At 44.5% G+C, this 14,486-nt stretch overlaps 1 protein-coding gene across 2 annotated transcripts in view; it reads right to left on the bottom strand.

Annotated features, from left to right (window-relative positions):
- pi4k2a (phosphatidylinositol 4-kinase type 2 alpha) overlaps positions 1–14,486 on the bottom strand; it is a 55,962-nt gene that overhangs the window by 31,005 nt on the left and 10,471 nt on the right. For both annotated transcript variants that reach the window (XM_078565051.1, XM_078565052.1), the window contains exon 2: positions 61–261. In XM_078565051.1, the coding sequence (XP_078421177.1) occupies positions 61–261 (201 nt within the window). The remainder of the gene's footprint in view (positions 1–60; positions 262–14,486) is intronic.

Below are 14,486 nucleotides of genomic sequence, written 5' to 3'. Positions count from 1 at the left end.
CACAGGTCTATGCTTTGGGGAAGAAGGCAAAGAGAGAAAAAGTAGAGTTCAGTGTCCTACCTTAGTCCTTGGTACTATGTTAAGCCCCAATTTCTGGTCCACCAGGCTGGCCCCAGCCTCCGAGAGATAGCCCTGATTGAGAACGAGACAGTCTCTGCCAAAGCAGCACGGACAACATAGCTTCTGCAGCCACTTAGTCCATTTCGGGTTCAGGTGACCATAAGGTTCCTCGTTCTTAGGTTTAAAAACACCTATAAATTTCTGGGCGGATGAAGAGATAGAATTAGTCCCATTAAGTGTCATCAATATTTGAACAGCTTTACTCAAGGCAAAAGCAAACCTTTAGGTCAAAGTGGTTTTGAAGGAGCTGATGTTGATGACGGCATACTCGTGTTAACTAGTGTTGCAATCCCGATAGAGACCGATAACTTTTAAAAGGATATCTAAACTCCCAGTAGGATAAAAGCAAAATACTGCGTATTCTGGAAATCTGAAACAAAAACAGAAAATGCTGGAAAAACTCAGCTGGTCTAACAGCATCTGTGGAGGGAAAGAGAGAGTTAACATTTTGAGTCCGTATGACTCTTCTTCAGAGCTAAAGAGAAGTAAAAACATGAAGAAATTTATACTGCTTAAGGGGGGTGAAGCTGGATTGAAGGCCAGTGATAGGTGGAGACAAAGGAGAGATTGACAAAGGTGTCATGAACAAAAGGACAAAGGGGTGTTAATGGTAGTGGTGCTGGCTAAGGGAGGTGCTGATGGTGGCATTAAGGTCAGAAAGTAGAATGTGTTAATAGCCGGGCAAGGGTAAGCACTCTGGAAAGAACAACATGAACAAGTGACAGCTGGCCCTAATGGGGGGTGGGGAGGGGGGAGGAGAGACGGTGGTCAGAAAAAAGATATAAAATAGAATAAAGGGTGGGGATAAAACAATGAATAAAAATGAAAATAAATAAAAATATAAATAAAAATAAGTGGATAAAAAATAAAAATGAATATTGGAAAAAAGGGGATAAGAAAGGGGTAAGGATGGAGAGAGTTCATGATCTGAAGTTGTTGAACTCAATGGTAAGTCCGGAAGGCTGTAAAGGGCCTAATCGGAAGATGAGGTGCTGTTCCTCCAGGTTGCGTTGAACTTCACTGGAACATTGCAGCAGGCCAAGGACGGACATGTGGCCATAAGAGCAGGATGGCGTGTTGAAATGGCAAGCGACAGGAAGGTCTGGGTCATGCTTGCGGACAGACCGAAGCTGTTCCACAAAGTGGTCACCCAGTCTGCATTTGGTCTCTCCAGTGTAGAAGAGACCGCATTGGGAGTAGTGAATGCAGTAGGCCAAATTGAAGGAGGTGCAAGTGAAGCGCTGCTTCACCTGAAAGGAGTGTTTGGGCCCTTGGACAGTGAGGAGGGAGGAGAGAAAGGGACAGGTGTTGCACCTTCTGCGATTGCATAGAAGGTGCTGTGGGAGGGTGATGAGGTGTGGGGGGGCAATGGAGGACTGGGCCAGGGTGTCCTGGAGGGAACAGTCCCTATGAATGCTGAGGGGGGGGGGGTGAAGGGAAAATGTGTTTGGTGGTGACATCATGCTGGAGTTGGCGGAAATGGCAGAGGATGATCCTTTGAATGCTGTTAGACCTGTTCAGATGCTGTTAGGCCTGCTGAGTTTTTCCAGCTTTTTTTGTTTGGTTTCTCAACTTGCAGTGACTGACTGAAAGGATCACAGGAATAGATTAAGTTTTAAGACCATTAGTATAACAAACTAAAAGCATCAACTAAACACTATTCAGTAGACAACTTATACTCTAAACTAGAGGAGAGAAATTCCCTATTTAACTTTTACCATGATCAAAAATCCCACACCATGGTAATACTATACCCTGTCCCTTAAATGGGCATATTATTCTCCCAGAAGCAGGCCAGTTATTCTCAGCTTGCTAGCTTGCTTCCTTTTTCTTTCCCACCTGGGTAACTTTAATTCTAGAACTGACTCTCACTGAGGGTTTCACTGGAGATTCCTTCCATCTAGCCCAAGCTAGATCAATCATCCAGTCTCCTTTAAATCCTCACAGATTGAGTCTCTTCAATTTGAGCACAAGCTCCCACTGCGTTCTGTGCGGTAAACAACAGTCAGAATTTTTTCTGCTTTGGGTGCAGGACTCTCCTTCTCTCCACTTCAGACGGCAGCAAACTGACTTTTGTCTGTGAAGTTCTGTGATATCTTAGGAAATACACAACCCAATACTATAGTTTTTTTTTATTGACTTTTCCCCTCATCACCATGGGCCTTGTATCCAGGTAGAAATCCTAATTAACTATCCTCTTGGCTCCTAACTCCACTCTATCTTGAAATTAAACAGTTTAAAGTAGAGCCTTTTATAAAACCTAACATTCCTAATACCTCCCTACAAGATTTGGAGGCTAATTCTATCCACAGGCAGCACAACTGCTCTTACAATTGTCTACAGGTGTGAGCATCTTGCACCTTCTTTCCATTAAGTCAACAGCAACCCCCACAACATCCCAACCCCACCGTAACCACCAAACTACCCAGGCTTGTCATCAGGCATAATTTGAACACATGACCCACTTCATTACTCCTTTTAACCTGAAATTAAAGACAGTCCCAAAACAATTTTTATTAACTTTGTATTCTTAACAACACCAAGATTACCAGAATAAACCTCCTCCTACATTGCCCAGTATGCTTTGGTCCCATCAGAAAGTGAGATAACATCGAGTGAGCTAACATTCTGAACTAGTCACCCTTCTGGCCTCAAGACTGCTACATTTTTTTTTTATTTCTTTCATGGGATGCGGGCATCGCTGGCTATGCCAGCACTTTTTTGCCCAACCCTAATTGCCCTTGTTCAGAGGGCAATTAAGAGTCAACCACATTGCTGTGCTTCTGGAATCACATTCAGGCCAGACCAGGTGAGGACAGCAGACTTCCTTCCCTAAAGGACATTAGTGAACCGGATGGGTTTTTTACGACAATTGGCAATGGCTTTGTCGTCATCATCAGACTTTTAATTCCAGATTTTTATTGAATTAAAATTTCACCGGAACCCGGGTCCCCAGAGCATTAACCTGGGTCTCTGAAAATAATAGTCCAGTGACAATACCACTATGCCATCACCTCCCCACCAGGCTCACTGTGGACCCACTCCTATGTGGAGTGGGGACAACAATCACAAGATGAAGTACGCACAAGGCTTTGATCCCAGACAGAGTTATATTTACACTGTTGTGTCAGGGCCTCACCCACTGCACCACCCATTTCTCCTGTAAAAATTGGTATTCCAAAAAGCATCACGAGCACTCGTGCTTTGCAAACGAGCTTGCCAACCATCACATTTTGGAATTCACTCATACACAGACGAACAGTGTTCTCATCCCTGATGTGCTGAACGCACAAGTCTCAGTCCAGCAGTCTAGTGTTAAACCAAACCCAGTTTCCATTCATTATCCCAAATATGTAAAGGTCACAAGATACACAGATGAGACAGCCCATTCCAGACTCATCCGTTCAAATTAATTCAGCCATTTCTGAAATGATCAAATAATAAAATGATTCCAGTGGTTCCTCCAATTCCCCACCTTAATTTCAGGAGTGGATAACCAATGTCAGAGCCAAATACACCATTTAGCAGTTTGAACTGATGCCCTTTGTCCTGTCACAGTTCGACTAGAAATGGTACAATGGATTTACATTTAGTGCACCATTAAAGCCCTCAGTTGGGTTCAAGTCCAGGTGGTGTAACGAACTCCGGTACTTACCTTAAGTTTAAATCAAAGGCACAATCGGGGAACTACAGTTCCTGGCGAGCCTCGGGGCTTCTGCACATGCGCCAGCTGGGAAAGGGTCGCACTTGCGCAGTTAGTCCATTTTCACGTCTTTAGGCTGGGGACCAGCCCTGCACGTGTGCGGAAGAAAAGGAAGTAAATAAGTGAAACGTAGTGAAATGGCAAGTCAGGGGACCTGGGACCTGAGCGCCATGAGACAGGTGTCATCCCAGGGAGTAGGACACAGGGAAAGCTCCCATAAGGTCTCGGGCAGGGTCAAAGACAGGTACCAGAAGACAGTCCCAGGTAAGGGACAAGGAAAGAGGACAGAAACAGATCTTGTTAAATGAAGTTGAGAAAGAAGCAGAGCAATAGGTTCTGTATTAAAGGGACCATTGCGGGGAAGCTGACTTGAAGCAAAGTGGCTTGAACGAAGCCCTGAAGATCCAAGAGGGCAGGCGAAGGTTGGTGACTCAGTGCTGTGGGTTGCAAGGGCAAAGGTAGCCTTTTGAAGCAGTGGTGTTCTGCTTGGCATAGCCAAAGATCTGAAAGTGTGCTTGGAAACTCTTTCAAGTTATCAACAGTCACAGATTGCAACTCTTTCGAGTACAATCACAGTTCTTGGTTTCCGGGAGTGGGACATGAACCCACAACCCTCTGATTCAAAGGCGAGGGTGCTATGAACTGAGCCACAGCTGACACCTCAAGTGTGCTTGGAAGGTGAAGCTTGAGTGTACACAGAGATCCAGGTGAAAGAAATCTTGGAAGGCAAGATTGAAACCCTGGAGGCGGGACTCTTGTTGATCCACCTCCAAGTGGGAACGGCTTTTGGAGAGAATTCCAAGCAGGGTTCTTCAAATGTGGAGATTGGAAACCCTCGTGAGAAAGACAGAGTTTCAGCGAGACCGGTTGGCTCACAATGTGACAAGCATCTGGGCGAGTTGCTGAGAAATCTATCGAGTCTGCTTTGGTCACATCTGTCATTTACTTTGGAGTGTGGTGTGTCTGTCCACAGTTCACTCACATGTAGCGCTTACATACCCTGAATATTAGAGAGATATGGTAAATTGTTTTATCTTTCTGAATGTGTGTCAGTAAAGGTATAGCTGGAGTGAAGGAATAGTGATTATTTGAATCACTTTCTTATGTTTGTATTGAGATCTTTACAACCTTTTTGTCTGGTGTAATATAGTTCATTTTTCTTATTTAAATAAATATTCTATTCCGTGTGTTAAAAACTCATCAGAGACTCCTGTGAATTTGTTCAGTAACTTTCCTCCATCAAGCCAGGTTTCAGTCTGGAATCTGACTTGTCCAGTAGTTTCAGCCGGAATCATAACAGTAGCAATATTTGTTCTCTCATCTCAGGGAGTGCTTTTCACGATCACCAAACACCTCTCAAAGCACTTTGCAGCCAGTGAAGTACTTCTTGTTGAAGTGTAGTCACTGTTGTAATGTAGTAAACACTTCAGCCAATTTGCACATAGCAAACTCCCACAAACAGCAATGTGATGATGACCACATAAGCTGTTTCTGTCATGTTGGTGAGGGATAGATATTCCCAGGATACCAGGGAGAACTCCCCTGCTCTTTTCCATAAAGTGACAGCGGATCTTTTACGTCCCCTCGAGGGTTTAAAATTTCACCCAAAAGCTGCAAACAAAACTTTGTCCTCTATCTCCTCTCACATTCACTCGGGTCCATTTGATTATCGTATCTCACTGCCAGTTCTATCATCACATCTGTACCTGCTTCAGTTGGTAAAGCCAATATATAAACTGATTACAAGTCCCACTGTTTGGTTACAGCAAATCTATCACTGAACTAATTCATTGCATGATAACAATACAATTCAGGACAATCAGGCAAGTTGATAGCCTTTAATGTCATGTGATACGCTCTTTGTAGAATAGCCTTTAATTTATCACTCCAGATTACTCTAACTTACCTTGTTAGAGTCTGTCCAAGTTCCAAACTGTACTTCCTAGGGCACAACTCCCTACTGACCAATGTTCACCTGTGTACAGTGAATATTTGAGCAATTCAGCATGTGGGGTATCTCTATCAAAACCAATCCTACCCACAACCGATGCCCAGACATACATTCCAGAAATCTCCGGATAGCAAACTGACTTTTCTCTTCCTACACCCCTGGGTACTGATCCAATCTGCAGGAACTGAGCAAAGACATCAATCATTACATTGATGTAATGGCAATCTTAAATTTGACAATCTTAGGATGCCCCAAAGTCCTTCAAAGCCAGTTATGTGCTTTTTGAGGAACAATTAGAACCATAGAACACTACAGCACAGAAAACAGGCCATTCGGCCCTTCTAGTCTGTGCCGAAATATTATTCCGCTAGTCCCACTGACCTGCACCTAGTCCATAACCCTCCAGACCTCTCCCATCCATGTATCTAATTTATTCTTAAAACTTAAGAGTGAGCCCCATTTACCACGTCAGATGGTAGCTCGTTCCACACTCTCACCACTCTCTGAGTGAAGAAGTTCCCCCTAATGTTCCCCCTAAACCTTTCCCCTTTCACCCTAAAGCCATGTCCTCTCGTGTTTATTTCTCCTAATCTAAGTGGAAAGAGCCTACTTGCATTTACTCTGTCTATACCCCTCACAATTTTGTAAACTTCTATCAAATCTCCCCTCATTCTTCTACGCTCTGAGGAATAAAGTCCTAACCTGTTTAATCTTTCCCTGTAACTCAATTCCTTAAGACCCGGCAACATCCTAGTAAATCTTCTCTGCACTCTTTCAATCTTACTGATATCCTTCCTGTAGTTAGGCGACCAGAACTGCACACAATACTCCAAAGTTGGCCTCACCAATGTCTTATACAACCTCACCATAACATCCCAACTCCTATATTCAATACTTTGATTTATGAAAGCCAATATGCCAAAAGCTTTCTGTACAACCTTGTCTACCTGTGACGCCACTTTCAGGGAATTATGCACCTGAACTCCCAGATCCCTTTGTTCCTCCACACTCCTCAGTGCCTTACCATTTATTGTGTATGGCCTACCTTGGTTTGACCTTCCAAAATGTAACACCTCACTTTTCCGCATTAAATTCCATCTGCCATTTTCTGGCCCATTTTTCCAGTTGGTCCAGATCTCTCTGCAAGCTTTGAAAGCCTTCCTCACTGTCCACAGCGCCTCCAATCTTAGTGTCATCAGCAAACTTGCTGATCCAATTCACCACATTATCATCCAAATCATTGATATAGACAACAAACAACAATGGTCCCAGTACAGATCCCTGAGGCACACCACTAGTCACAGACCTCCAGTCTGAGAAGCAATCATCCACTACCACTCTCTGTCTTCTCCCACACAGCCAATTTCGAATCCAGTTTACAACCACTCCATGGATACCAAGTGTCTGAACCTTCTGAACTAACCTCCCATGTGGGACCTTGTCAAAGGCCTTACTAAAGTCCATGTAGACAATATCCACAGCCTTTCCTTCATCTACTTTCTTGGTAACCTCCTCGAAAGGCTCTACAAGGTTCGTTAAACACAACCTACCACGCACAAAGCCATGCTGACTATCCTTAATTAGCCCTTGGCTGTCCAAATAATTATATATCCGATCTCTCAGAACACCTTCCAATAATTTACCTATGACTGATGTCAGGCTCACTGGCCTGTAATTACTTGGTTTACTTTTGGAGCCTTTTTTAAACAACGGAACAACATGAGCTACCCTCCAATCCTCCGGCACCTCACCCATAGCTAAGGACATTTTAAATATTTCTGCCAGGGCCCCTGCAATTTCTACACTAGTCTCCCTCAAGGTCCGAGGGAATATCATGTCAGGCCCGGGGGATTTATCTATCTTTATTCGCTGTAAGGCAACAAGCACCTCCTCCTCTTTAATCTCTATATGTTCCATGAAACTACTGCTTGTTTCCCTTCCTTCCTTATACACTATGCCAGTTTCCTGAGTAAATACTGATGCAAAAAAACTGTTTAAGATCTCCCCCATCTCGTGAGGCTCCACACATAGACGGCCACTCTGATCTTCAAGGGGACCAATTGTGTCCCTTACTATCCTTTTACTCCTAATATATTTGTAGAAACCCTTCGGGTTTACCTTCACATTATCTGCCAAAGCAACCTCAAGTCTTCTTTTTGCCTTCCTGGTTTCCTTTTTTAGTATTTTCTTACATTTTCTATCATCTACAAGTACCTCATTTGCTTCTTGTTGCCTATACCTGCTATACACCTCTCTCTTCTTCTTAACCAGATTGCCAATATCCCTTGAAAACCAAGGTTCCCTATGCCTGTTAACTTTGCCTTTAATCCTGACAGGAACATGCAAACTCTGCACTCTCAAAATTTCGCTTTTGAATGCCTTCCACTTACTGAACACATCCTTGCCAGAAAACAACTTATGCCAATCCATTCTTCCTAGATCCTTTCTCATTTCCACAAAATTGGCCTTTCTCCAATTTAGAATCTCGAGGACCAGACCTATCCTTATCCATAATTAGCTTAAAACTAATGACATTGTGGTCACTGGACCCAAAATGTTCACCTACACATACTTCTGTCACCTGACCTGTCTGGTTCCCTAATAGGAGATCAAGTATTGCATCCTCTCTCTCGTTGGTACCTCTCTATATTGATTTAGAAAACTTTCCTGAACACATTTGACAAACTCCAAGCCATCCAGCCCTTTTACAGTATGGGAGTCCCAGTCAATATGTGGAAAGTTAAAATCTCCTACTATCACAACTTTCTGTTTCTTACATCGGTCTGCTATCTCTCTACAGATTTGCTCCTCCAATTCTCTCTGACTATTGGGCGGTCTATAATACAACCCTATTAGTGTGGTCACACCTTTCCCATTCCTCAGCTCCACCCATATGGCCTCTGTAGACGAGCCCTCTGGGCTGTCCTGCTTACGCACAGCTGTGATATTTTCCCTGACTAGTAATGCCACTCCTCCCCCTTTCATCCCTCCCCCTCTATCACGTCTGAAACAACAGAACCCCGGAACATTGAGCTGCCAGTCCTGCCCCTCCTGCAACCAAGTCTCACTAATAGCAATAATGTCGTAATCCCACGTGCCAATCCGCGCCCTAAGATCATCTGCCTTTCCGACAATACTCCTTGCATTGAAATAGATGCACCTGAGAACATTTCTATCACGTACGGACCCTTGATTTCTGTCTATACATGCATTCCTCTCGACCTTTATCCTCCTCCACCTCACTATCTGCTCTAACACTCTGGTTCCCCTCTCCCTGCAAATCTAGTTTAAACGCCCCGGAGCAGCACTAGCAAACCTACCCGCAAGGATGTTAGTCCCTCCAGTTCAGGTGCAAACCGTCCTGTCGGAACAGGTCCCACCTTCCCTGGAACAGAGCCCAATTGTCAAGAAACATGAAGCCCTCCCTCCTGCACCATCTCCTTAGCCACGTATTTAGCTGCATTATCCTCCTATTTCTCGCCTCACTAGCACGTGGCATGGTTAGCACTCCTGAGATCATAACCCTGGAGGTCCTGTCCTTCAACTTTGCACTTAACTCCCTAAACTCTCATTGCAAGACCTCCTCCTCCTTCCTATCCACGTCATTGGTCCCTACATGGACCACGACATCTGGCTGCTCACCCTCCCTCCTGAGAATACTGAGAACTCGATCCAAGATATCGCGGACCCTGGCACCAGGGAGGCAACAGACCATCTGGGATTCTTGATCTCTCCCACAGAACCTCCTATCTGTCCCCCTAACTATCGAATCCCCTATCACTACTGCTCCCCTCTTTTCCCTCCCTCCTTTCTGAGTTGAGGGTCGAGCCTCGATGCCAGAGATGCGACCACTACAACTTGTCCCTGGTAGGTCGTCCCCACCAACAGTATCCAAAACGGTATACCTATTGTTGATTGGAACGGCCACAGGGGTTCTCTGCTCTTTGTCTATTCCCCTTCCCTCTCCTGACATTCACCCAGCTGCCTGCCTCCTAACTTTTAGGGGTGACTGTATCCCTGAAACTCCTGTCTATTACTGCCTCTGCCTCCCGTATGATCCGAAGTTCATCCAGCTCCAGCTCCAGTTCCCTAACTCGGCTTCTCAGGAGCTGCAGCTGGATGCACCTTTTGCAGGTGTAGTCATCAGGGACAATTGTGCTGTCCATGACTTCCCACATGCTGCATTCGGAGCACTCAACTGCCCCAACTGCTGCCTGCATTACCTACTCCTAATTTAATTAAAAGGACTTTACCTGGCCCTACCCCACTGGGAGCAAGCTCGTACTCAGCCTCTGCTTGCCTAAGCCTCTCGAGCCAAAGCCTCAAAGCTCCACTCCTTCACTGGGCCACTCGCCCACTGGCCGCTCACAGGCTGGCCGCTCCTCTTCAGCTTCCCCTCCTTTTATTTTCAATCTCCGCACTCTTTTTCAACTGACCTGCCTTCAATCTCCACGCTCTTTTTCAAATGTTGAGTGCAAGAGTCCTTCTTCTCGATTCCCTCCTGAGTGGTGGTGACTGCGCTGACTTCTCCCAGAATGCTTCAGTCACTTCTCACCAGTGCCCTCTGTTCGATCACTGTTACAATGTAGCAAATGTAGCAGCTAATTTGCACACACCCAGATCTCACTGGTAAAAGTGATGCTGGCTAAGGAATATATATCAGCCCAAACACTAGGGAAAACTCCTCTGCCATTCTTTGAAATAGTCCCATGTGATTTTTCTATCTACCTGACAAGGCAGGTTAAACACCTCATCCAAGAGACAGCACCTCTGACAGTGCTGTGCTCCAGTGAAGTTGAAGAGTGGGACATGATTCTGACCGAGGCAAGATGGAGACCCAGGGCTACAGCTGACCTTAAAGTTAGACTTTCCTGGTCTGTTTAACTGAGATGCATAAACATGGACAGTACAAAATAATTTAAGTTAATTCAAGCCCAAGGGTAGAATCAGACTTGGCTTTGATGCCTCAGTTAGTCAAACATCCTGCTGAGGACTTGCTGTCTTGGTTCATACAAAAGCATCCACTGAGGGGAAGATGGTGTACATCCATATCATCTAAAGGAGACTTTCACAATCAGTGACTAATTAAATTTTGTTAAACAGAAGCTCAAAATAACTCTCTCACCCTTGCTGCAAAATTCTGACTAACGCAAGAGGTCACTGGGCAGCAGCTGTGTACACAAGCTGAGCACATGCTAAGTAAATCCTCAATAGGGCCAGCTCTGATATCCCCAGGGAATGAAGCTGAAATCCCACCCGTTGTCCAGAACCTCTTAGTTGGGCTCACTTTTCTGTCAAAACCTCTTCTCAAGGCCAACTCTTGACGGGCTATGGCTCTGCACACAGTCTCTCAGGTTAGACCAAGGCCATGTCTGCCTTCTCATGGACATAAAAGATTGCAAGGGCACTATTTTGAAGGGCACAGGAGTTCTTCCCTGGGTCCTGGCCAGTATTTATCACCCAACCAACATCACTGACATAGATGATCAGGTTATTAGTATCTTGGTGTTTGTGGAAGCTTTGTGCACACAAACTGGCTGCTGCACTTCCCACAGTAAAACAGTGACTACACTGTAAAAAATGTACTGCAGCGTGCTTTGGGACATCTTGAGGTTTTGAGCCCAGAAGTGTTTTTCTTGCCATTACACAAAAACGGCCTCATGAAAATTTCCCAATGCACAGCAGAAACCACCACACATTATGAAAAGGAAGCCTGCAATAGCGCCAGGAACCTCTTCCGACCTTTGGTAAAGCACCTTGGCTCGCAGCTCTGCAACTTCAAGCCAAATTGTTTTTTTTATCAAAACAACTGGAGAAAGACCAGGTCCCCTCAGTGCAGAACAACACCATGACTAAACAAGTTAAACAAGGATGACATGTTAAGTCAATAAAGTTGAAAATGTTATCATTGCTTTCTATTTAAACCTGTAGCATGTTAGAAGAAACATGCCTTTAAAGGTTGGATATGTGTACGTTAGTAGTGAAACAAAAAGATGGGGAACTCCACAGCTGCAATATAGCAGCCAGAATATCCAATTCCCTTTTGAAACTTACTAAGAATCTGCTTCCACTGCCCTTTCAGGCAGTGCAATACACAATGTAAACCGACATCTGCCTGTAAACAACATGCATTTATATAGCACCTTTAACATAGAAAAAAATGCCCAAATAATGACCGTCAAGCCAAAGGAGATATCAGGAAGGCTCACCAGAAGCTTGGCCAAATATGAGGGTCTTAAGGAGGATAGGGGGAAGGGTTTAGAGGAAGACTTCCAGAGCCTGGCTATCTGGAGACATGAGTCTGGAGTTGAGTGAGGAGTGAAGCTGAGGAGTGCACTGTTTCAGCTGCTGTGAGGCTGCAGTCAGGGTAAAAGGAAAAAAGCAACTGTGACACTACAGGAAGCTAGTAGGTTGATTGGCCAGTAAGTGCTCAGTCTAAGGGACAGTGTGAGAGAAACTAGCTTAGGACTGGCGAGTTAAGGTAGATCTATAAATAAAAAGAACTAAAACTTTAAAATAAACCAAAATTTGATAACTTTAAAATTAAAATCAAACAATAAAGTTTCAAAAAAGCAATAAAAATAAAGCAATTTAAACAAACATCTAAAACACAAACCTTGTAGTTAAGAAGCATATATCCTTTAGTTGTCAGTGGTACTAGCATTCAATAAATAGTAAATTGTAGCATACACAGGAAGAAAGTAATTAAAATTAGCTAAATAACAAGTTAGAATGGCGGGACCAGGTGTTATGTTGCAGCTGAGAGACGTGGGAGCTTTTGGACGTCAAGGTGACCCGTGACAAACACGTCTGCAGGAAGTATAAGCAGCTTGAGGAATTCGGATAAGGATTTGGAAGCCAAATGCAGGCACGGCGCAGCATGAGGGAGGGGGAGAAATACCTGGATACTTTGTTCCAGAAGACAGTCACACCTCTTAGAAGAGGGTCATCTGTTTTGGTCAGCAGTGAGGGACAGAAGGACGTGACTGTCAGTGAGGCAGGTAATGGGACTGAGCAAACAGTAGGGGAGGACCCTCAGGCTTTGCAATAGTCAAACAGGTTTGAGGTGCTCACAACCTGTGTGGACGAAAGCGATGGTGGTGATAGTGGCTAAAGGGAGGTGCTAATGGTGATATTAAGAGTAGAAAGCAGAATGAGTAAGTGACAGATGGCCCTAGTCAGGTAACCGCTTTGCAGAACACTTTTGATCTGTCTGCAAGCATGACCCAGACCTTCCTGTCACTTGCCATTTCAACACACCACCCTGCTTCCATGCCCGTCCTTGGACTGCTGCAATGTTCCAGTGAAGCTCAACACAAACTGGAGGAACAGCGCCTCATCATTAGGCACTTCAAAGCCTTCTGGACTTAACATTGAATTCAACAACTTCAGACCATGAACACTCTCCTCCACCCTCACCCCTTTTTTTGAAATATTTACTTATTAATTTTTATACACATATACTTTTTTCCCCACCTATTTTCATTGTTATTTTTAAAATTTATTTCAATTTTTAGCCATTGTTTTATCCCCACCTTTTAGCCTATTTGAATCTTTCTTCCCCACACCATCCCCTCCTCCCACCCCACCCCCATTAGGGCCATCTGTCACTTGCTCATTCTGCTTTCTACGCTTAATGTCACTATTAGCACCTCTTTTAGCCAGTATCATCACCATCAACGCCCCTTCGACCTTTTGTTTATGACATCTTTTGCAATCTCTCTTTAGCCCCCACCTATCATTGGCCTTCTATCCAGCTTCACCTGTCCCACCCCCCTTAAACAGTATATATTTCACCACATTTTTACTTCTCTTTAGTTCTGAAGAGTCATATGGACTCAAAATGTTAACTCTTTCTCTCCACAGATGCTGTCAGACCTGCTGAGTTTTTCCAGCACTTTTTTTTTAAGATTTCAAGCATCCGCAGTATTTTGCCTTTATCTGCAAGGTAGGTGAGCTGGCTGGCCATGGCACTGTGGTACAGGAAGCCGTTCAAGTGAGGGGAGCAAAAAGGAATGTAGTGGTAGTAGCGGATAGTATATTAAGGGGGATTGACATTGTTTTCTGCAGCAAAGAGCGAGTGCCCAAGTGGCTAGGTTGCCTGCCCGGTGCCGAGGTTCAAGATATCTGCTCAGGGCTGGAGAGGGACTTGCAGTGGGAAGGGGAGGATCCAGTTCTCATGGTCCATGTAGGTACCAATGATATAGTTAGAACTAGGAAAGGGGTTCTGCAATGTCAGTATGAGGAGCTAGGTTAAGCAGAACCTGAAAGGTAATCTCTGGATTATTACCTGAGCCATGTGCAGATTGGCATAGGGCAAACAAGATTAGAGACACCAAATGCGTGGCTCAAAGACTGGTGTGAGAGAAGTGGGTTCCAGTTTGTGGGGCACTGGCATCAGTACTGGGGAAATTGGGGGCTGTACCGCTGGGACGGTTTACACCTGAACCATGCTGGGATGAGCGTCCTCGCAAATCACATAACTAGGGGAGTAGAGGGGGCTTTAAACTAAATGAGAGAGGTGAAGGATTGAGCTTGGGATGGGGTAGCAATTCAAGCTGTAGAGTCAAGACAGGAGAGCAAAACAGTAATATGAGAAACAAGGGTCAGAGAATAGCAGGAAGGGACAGAGAAAAAAACTTAAGAATACAACAGTCAAGACTAGATGTTACAAAGGTAACAAAAAGACAAAACTGAATGCTCTCTATCTGA

This window comes from Cetorhinus maximus, chromosome 20 (genome assembly GCF_964194155.1).
Source record: "Cetorhinus maximus chromosome 20, sCetMax3.hap1.1, whole genome shotgun sequence".
NCBI lineage: Eukaryota > Metazoa > Chordata > Chondrichthyes > Lamniformes > Cetorhinidae > Cetorhinus > Cetorhinus maximus.
Note: the sequence above shows the minus strand (reverse complement) of the source record. Positions and strands in the feature narration are given on the sequence as shown.